The sequence below is a fragment of the Crocodylus porosus genome, unplaced genomic scaffold (assembly GCF_001723895.1).
Source record: "Crocodylus porosus isolate Cpor-Errol unplaced genomic scaffold, CroPor_comp1, whole genome shotgun sequence".
NCBI classification, from domain to species: Eukaryota; Metazoa; Chordata; order Crocodylia; family Crocodylidae; genus Crocodylus; species Crocodylus porosus.
This window is the reverse complement of record NW_017728906.1, coordinates 154,650,328-154,658,573: the sequence shown is the minus strand read 5'-3', so window position 1 is coordinate 154,658,573 and position 8,246 is coordinate 154,650,328. Positions and strand designations below refer to the sequence as shown.

The 8,246-nt window shown below is 44.0% G+C and overlaps 1 protein-coding gene across 1 annotated transcript in view; it reads right to left on the bottom strand.

Annotated features, from left to right (window-relative positions):
* Window positions 1-935: 935 nt before the first annotated feature.
* Window positions 936-8,246, bottom strand: part of WDFY2 (WD repeat and FYVE domain containing 2) — a 104,871-nt gene continuing 97,560 nt past the window's right edge. The window contains exons 11-13 of the mRNA XM_019528514.1: window positions 5,493-5,623; window positions 4,335-4,443; window positions 936-2,042 (exon numbers count right to left, since the gene is read on the bottom strand). Of these exons, the coding sequence (XP_019384059.1) occupies window positions 2,013-2,042; window positions 4,335-4,443; window positions 5,493-5,623 (270 nt within the window). The 3' untranslated portion in view covers window positions 936-2,012. The remainder of the gene's footprint in view (window positions 2,043-4,334; window positions 4,444-5,492; window positions 5,624-8,246) is intronic.

Here is an 8,246-nt window from a genome sequence, read left to right as displayed (position 1 = left end):
GTGGAAGGTCCTGCAGTACCTTCCAAGGTCCCTCCATTTGATGTTAAATTATTACTGTATTTACTCGAATAGACAATGATTATAAGACAGCCCCCCCCCAATAATTAGATTCTATATATAGAAACTTTATAAATGTGTTATAATTTTCCAGGTATAGAATCTAATTATTGGAGGCTTGCCTTGAGTTTGTTCCCCTCCCACTGCTACAGCAGGGAAAATAAATCAGGGGAGTCGTGGAGCCCCTTTACTCTCTGCTTCCCCTTAACTTTTTCCCCCCCCTGGCAATCCCTTCCCCTTCTCCTTACCATCAGATCCTAGTGAGCACGTAGAAGTGAGAAACAAATTTGAAAACAACCACCTTGAAATTAAACATGGCCGAGAGGGGGTGACACAGAGATTCTGGGTGAACGGCATGCAATGCCATGGCTCAGTAGGACTTGAAAAACAGTTGGTGGTGAGGGGGACTGCACTTAATAGGTACTACCATATGTCTTATTCAGATGGGCTGTACTAATCTATTTTTGTGGCAAGTTCCCATCAGCATGTCTGCCTAACACTGGGCCATGTGTTTTACAGTCACTCAGTGTTAGCTGCATTTAATCAACTTCAGAGTTGGTTTCTATTGCTGGGCACATGCTGCTTTTGGCAGCAGTTTAATGACAGACAATGTATTTAGTGAAATTTCCTTGTACACAATTATAAGGCAAGGGGCTTTTTTTCCACCAATGCCAATGGGGGGTAAAGGAGGAAAAAGGGGAACCTTGTCTCATATTCAAGTAAATATGGTATTGGCCTTGAGAGAAGCTATTTGCACCAACTTGGAAGAATCCAGAGAGATGACCTAGCAGACAGGACCTTCTTAAAAAAAGGAGGGCAATTTTCTTGCCTATTAACTTTAACAATGCCCCTGTAAAAAGGTCATTTGGACCAATTCAGGTTTTTAAGTTGCCTTTATTTTTAAAAGGAAGTGCCAATTCCAACTGCAGGACATGTGAGTATAATTCAGCAACCTCAGACAAGATCAATAAAGAAAAATCAGTCATTTAAAAATAAATATAAGTAACCAGATTGGGAACAAGAGTGGGGGAAGTGAATTTAATCTCCAGCAATACAGAACACTAAAATGATGCCTCCTGAGGAAAAGCAAGCTTATCAGGCCCAAACAAATTTGCTTAGGCCCCACTTTATGCCCTTCCACAGTTTTAAGCTCCTGCCAGTATTTTAATTTGAACCAGTTTGCACAGACTCAAATTCAAAACTGGCATGGATGCTCTTGTTAACACTGAGCTGAAAAAAATTAATTTCAGCTATTGTAAAAGGAGTTGCTAAGCAACGCATTCCCTTCATTTTGCAATTTGTGTGGCAAGGGAAAAGGACAGGAAGGTGCCAATGAAACTCAGTACCATCACCACACCTGGGAATGATGTTTGCTAAAACATGTAAACAGGAAAGCCCTTTTTGGAAGTGCAATAATCCCTCAAACCCTTTACAATGCACCTTTTTGTTAAATATAAGACCCGACTCAAAATTCTTTCACAAGAGAACACATTAGCAAAACCCATCACAAATAAATAGGTAGTCTCTGTGAGGGAGGTTGGGGGGTGTGTGTGGAATTTTGACAGCTTTGTATACAGTATGCAGGTATTGGAAACATTTCAAACCAAGAAACCCCTCCACACCAAGCAGCTTGTATCCCGACATAACGAAATACAAAAACTAAATTGCACTACACACAGGTTTTCCAGACAAACTCAAAACACCTGAACGCAGCCAGATTGTACAAACCGTTAGTTAAAAAAATACCTTCTTGTATATTTTTGAGAACAAGTTGAAATAGAGTCTCTGTGCAAACGTTGAGCCTTGATCTAGCAGAGGACTTAAAATCATAGATGCATTAGTTCCTTTTTCATCTGCCGCACACACTGCATGATCTTATCTTCTGCAACGTGATTAGGGTTAGGGAATCTGTTTCTTCAGGAAAAAAATGACTTTTACATTCCAGTGATGCATCATCAAGACACTACTGGTGTCATATCCCATAACTGTTAAGAAAAAAAAGTGATATGTAATACTGGACGAGTGCAATATGCTATTCTGTTAAAGAGAAGCATTAGGTCAAGTATGGAAGCCAAAGTTCTGAGAGTTCTTGACCAATTTTTGACTCATTTCTTTACAAGGAACATATCCGTTTCTGGAAGCTTTCATTATTCATGTCAGTTAGACAAAGGTATGCAAGGTATGCTATTGTTATTCTTTAATTGGGTAAGACAGACCTACAGAATAGGCCTTTCAGAAAAAACAGTCAAGAACACTGCACTTCTGCCAATATGACTGATTAACATTATGATCTACAGGTCTCTCTCTTTAATATAATGATTATTCCCATCCCTTTATTATGAACTCCCTCAGAATTTTAACTTGCTCTGCACTGAAACTTGACACACCTTCCATCTCATCTTTACCCAGGAAATACTCATTAAGATTAGATACTTTGATGTACACCACAACTGGACTTCCTCAGGCAAAAAAAGGTAAGGTTGACACTTACCCTCAAGGTAGCTGGCCCATGTCACCCTCCCTTCTAATATTAAAAAGTTTATAGGTGGAGACTTGTGTCTTCCTAACAAAAAACACACTCAAGTCAGTTCCTAGACTAGGTACACTGTCAAGTTGTTTTAGCCTGTGGTCTTCACAAGGAAGAGGGGAGGAAGGGAAAAAGATTACCGTATACATCATCTAAGCTAAATCTCTAGCAGTTATTTCCACATATTTTCCTAGCATAGACATACATTGAGACTTCTGCCCACAAACATTCAAGTCGCGTATGCAAAACAAAAGATGCATTACAGTTATTCAGAATGAGCATAGAAAACCTGTACTGTACTGTACTGGTAGAAAACAGGGCAGAATGGTACTTTGGAACTAAGTTTTTAGAACTGTGTCCTGCCTTCTGCCTGACTTTGAATTAACATGACTGTCTCTGTACTGTATTGTTCGAATACTATGAAGGAATTTGATTTAAAAAGGCAATTGTTTTAAAATGAGATTTTGAGGCTGTTTGCTGAAGAGAAAATGTTCTACTCCAGTAATTTATGAGCTCACTTGAAATTTTGACCATTTAAAACTGTTTTCAGTGCTTCACAGCAATTCCTCCAACTCTCCAATACCTTGGTTACTGCTTGGTTAGAGCAGTTTTTATTTCCACTCAATTCTTACTGTACCAGTGCTCCAAATACAAAGCTCAGTAAAATGATGGTACTTGCTTTGGCCGCTGATCAAAAATCAGAATTAGTCTAGATAAAAACAGTAATTCCAGTTAGTCTTAGCAGATCACATTTTCTTCCTACTGATTCCCTTATTAGCACGCCTGAAATCATAGCGTGCTTATTTGCATGGAAAAGGCACAAAGTTATTAATGGACTTAGGTGTAGAATTCATTACCTCAATAAATACCCAGCCACAGAACCTGAAATACTGGTTTTCACCTGAAATATGGTCTACTCATCCCTTGCTAGCCTAGCAGAGACGCTAGGTCAGAGTCAGTCTCCGAGGGCAGGGGATATGTTGCATCAGTACTGTTTTTCAGTCACTTGAGTCCCCCAGCAGACATTACACTTGAGATGCAATTAATCAGCTATTCACATATTAAGTAGCAACCTGGCCACATGTTCATGCAATTAATGGCACGATAAAACAGGGAATAGGACACAAAATTATTATACAAAATGTATAATAACTTTGTGGCTATTTCTCATTATGAGCGTGCTCCTGGGGATAGCAGTCCCAATTTACTGACTGGTGCTCCCAGCCATGGGAGCCACCAGAGCCCTTTCAAGGCTCTAGAGTGCTTCTGGGGCTGGGTGTGCCAATCAACCTACTGGCACTCCCATCCACAGAAGCATCAGGCTTGCTACTTACCAGTGGAGGAAGAGCCTAGGATCATTTCAGGCTCACCCTGCATCAACAGGGTGGATCAGATCCCATTGCAACTTTAACTGAACATCTGTCAGTGGCCTAGGTGACATACAAATAGGCTCAAGGACCATTTTGGATCAAATGAACCATTCCACTGTGTGGTGGCCCTGCTTGCCTAGATGTGGACCAACCACCAGCAGAAAAGCATTGGTGACTCCTAGTATGCCAAAAGAACCTGAGCTGCTGTGGAAGTAAGCAGGTATCATGAAAGCCTAGAGACTGTGTAGACCAAGAGTAGCTCCTGTTTTTGGCAGGGGGGAACAAAGACGTGGAACTTAAACTATATGGAAAATAAGAGAGCAGTATGGGGGATGGGAAAAGGGCTAGAAGGGAGGAATGAACTATTTGCTTACTCTTACCTTAATAACCTTGTCTGTACCAGAAGTCAACAGCCATCCCTTGGTTGCATCAAAGTGTACATGGACAATGCTGTGCTTACTGTTATGGAAAGTGGCTGTGGGTGCCCGTCTACAGAAAAAATAAGCATCAGAAAGAGTTAGTGAGGCCATGACTGCAGGGCTGAAGAAAATGATTATTTGAATGGTAACATAAGACATTGATTTTTCAATGTCTCTTGTTATCGAGAGAGAGGAGATGGCTTTGCTCTCTTTGAAGGGTATAAACCTGCTCCTTACTGGACACAGATATGCTAGCAAAATCTTAAATGGAGAACTGGCTTTAGCCATTGAAAGGAAAGGAAATAGTTTTGGTGAAGTAATACACAGCTATGACAGAAACCCTTCCCCTCCTGCCCCTGCCTTTGAAAGGTTAATGCCAGAATTTCTGGAACAGCATGGGTTGAACTCCTAGCACCTCAAAAGGTGACTTAAGTGTTTCCATATTTCTGAACCAGCCTATGGCAAAGCAATCTATTCCCACAGGAGAGTCTTTAGTAAGGCAAAGTCCAGGACAAGCTTTCAAAATAGGCAGAGGGTAAGAAACCAGAGCTCTAAAATCCACTGCCAGAGGTTTTTACTTTGACATTGTAATCATTTTTTGTCATACTTCTTCGACCATGTATGATAACTGTAGTCATGTAGTAAAAACCAATTTTTCAGCTTCAGCAGAGAACAGACAGGAACTACTTCGGGCAACACACTTCATTCTCCATCTTATACAAGAATAATTTCAGATATAAGGGAATCTATATGCTCCCAGCCTTTGAATGCCACCTGTGTGTTCCTATTTACCTCTTACTACCTCTTTATTAAGTGAATTCTCCTGCCCCAACCATATTGATGTTCTTCTCTGAACTCCATTTTACCCATCTTTCTGGTGACAGGCATCCACAATAGGCACAGCTGTTCAGGTCTACCACATCTATAGCCCTATACAGGAGAACTATTAGGTCTTTTCCTCAGTATGAACCTATGAAGGAAGACGACCGGGCTTCCTGAAGGAAGAGGCATTTTGTGGCATTCTGCAACAGCCCCTGTGTACCTACTGCCTCAGACAACACATAGGCAGAGCTCTGCATCTCAAACCCTTCGCAGGCAAGCTGGCCTATTCAGACTTACTCCTCATCTGTGATAGAGGCATGACAGCTATCGCAGACCCGCACTTCAAACTCAAATCCCATCAGTGGTATGGAGGAGCGCTTGGAGCTGCATTTGCCACATACTGCTTTCCCACACTTTCGGCAGTGATGCTGGAAAAAAACAAGCCAAAAAAGGATTCCTCAGAACCAACACACAAAGCAGTAATTTAGTTCATCCATTTGTTTCAGCAAAAGTCACCTGGGGCTATAGCCCCTGAAAAACAGTAGAATCCTCACTCGTCTCATTCAGCAGAGGAGGGAAAAAGGCTGGAGAAGAGCATTTGGTAAGAGGAAGAAAATCCTGGTTCCAATTTTGCATTTTGTTATCTTTAAAGCACAACTCCCAGTTAAATTCATGATGCAAACTAGGAACCAAAGGCCAAATAGAGGCAATATGGCCCAGGAGAGACCTGCTGGGTGACCTTGGGCAATTCACTAAGGCCCCTGCTACACATTATATGCATTGTGCAATAAGTTTAGACCAGCCATGTGCAAGTAAGACCAGCTACATGTGCAAAGTAATTATCACATGATAAAAGTGACCATCCAGTTACAAAAAGAGCCAACCAGCTATAAAGTTAGTGCTCGAAAAGGTATAAACTACTCCATAGCTGCTTTCTATTCAGCTGTAAATTTAAACGTACAGCAGAGCCTTAAGAGGAGGTACTACTGAATGGTGAATTTAGATTAAAGCTATTTTACTTACTAGTAAGTTTATATTACCAGTTGCAGTAGAGATTTTTGGAAGCCTTTTTCAGTCTCCTTAGTGCAATATTGTCACGTGGGAACGGCATTCCCATTAGCGTGTATAGACTTAACACACCCAAAGTCATGTTAAACAGGCTGAATGTTGCTTGTGTGGGACTCTCGCTCTATCTGTTTTATCAATTACCCTCTGCATACTAGACCAGTCCATCCCTTATACACAAGAGCATGGTACTTGCCCATCAGGAAACTTTACTTCTTTAGTCACTAAGTCTCAAAGGAATATCACTACTACTGCACATCCAGCAAGGGGAACACAAGAAACATCACCAGGGATCCAGGTTTTCAGTTCGCCATGGAAAAAAATATCTGGTAAAACCTGGATTTTCTCATTTTAAGGAAAAAAACCCTGGATTTTCTCCTTTAAAGGAGAAAAGCACTGGGAATGGTGGGTTTCCCCTTGCAGGCTGGCAGGGTTTCAGCCTGCAAGGGGCTGGGGAGTGGGAGAAGGGCAATCAGCAGGGGGTGCCATGTGCATCTGTGTACATACACATGCACATGGCCGCCAGGCAGTCTAGAAAACAGCTCCCCACAGGCAAGTCTGGCAGTGGGGGTGGAGATTGAGGCCCTCCTGGTGTGGGAAGGAAGGAGTTGGGCAGGGCTGGGGCTGATGCCCAGCTGGGTGGTGAGTGGGGCTTGGGGCCTGGGATTGGAGGGCCCAAGTGGGGAGTGGGATAGGGCTGTGGGTGGCTCATCTGCGTGGCAGGGGGCTGGCTCTTGGGGAAGGTATGGGGGGAACATGTCTCTCAGATTTATACACAGGGTGGGGGCAGGTATGAGCTTCCCCTGGCAAGCTCGGGCTCCCTGCCCTGCTGCCCACCCCCCCAGGACCTTCACTGCCCATTGGACAGATTCCCATGTGGCAAGACAGAGTGGGGTGGGGAAGTTCAGTGCCAGTGTTGTAAGCCCTGGAATGCTATGGTGAAGCACTCCCTGCCTGTCCTGCAGCAGGTGGGGTACAGCATGGAGCTGTACCCCTCATTGCTGCCGGGTACATAGGGATGCCTTGCCATGGCAGTGCAGAGCTCCCACCAGTAGCAATGAGATTCCCCACCCAGTCCCACTCTGCCCTTCTGCACCAGGTCCCAAATGCTGGGCAGCAGAGGCCACAGGGGAAGGGCAGCAAGGCGCGGAGCCCTGAGCCTACAATGGGTAGCCCACACCTGACTCCCCCTGTGGGCTTTACTCTGGCTGTTGCTGCCCGTTGGGGAGGGGGAGCTGAGCTCTGCTCCACCACAGCAGCCGCCACTTCCCATGGGTGGCAGCCAGGGTTTGGGTGCTGCTGCTGGGGCAGGTGGCTGTGGACCTGGGTCCCTGGCCCTGTAGCCCTGGCAGCTGGGACCCACCTCTGGCAGGGCTGGGGCGGGGCGGGAGCCTGTGGGTGGAGAGTGAAGGGCACCAGCATGGCCCAGGAGGCTGTGGGTCGGAAGTGATGGGCAATGGCATGGGAAGGGCATTAGCAAATCAGGGCTGCTCAGTGCCAGAAACAGGGTGGGGGGAGGCGGGGGGGAGTGGGGAGACAGCTGCAGATGGATCCATGTCTTGGTGAGTGACAGAGTCAGGGGCAGCTCTGATTTTCCATGATAAAAACCCAAAATGAATGCCAATACTTATAGGTATTTAGAATTTATTATAGTGATTGAGGCACTGGTAGGCTTCCAAATATATCAATAAAACATTATGTTCAACTGATACCTACAGATAGTGGTGTTTTATTTTAATAGTGTTAAAATGTGGATTTGGGGGTTTTCAAATCAAAGAATGAGTTTTATCAGAGAATTTGCAATTTTTGAACAGACGACCAGGATCCCTGAACATCACCCCCAGTGAACCCACTCTGGGTCTCTGTACTAGAATTATGTGGGAAAGTTTCTCCCACAGTTAGCTTTACAAGAGTGCAACACTACCATTGGTTACCATTAGGAGCCCAGATAACAGGTTGATAAGCACAACAACAGCATATATACCA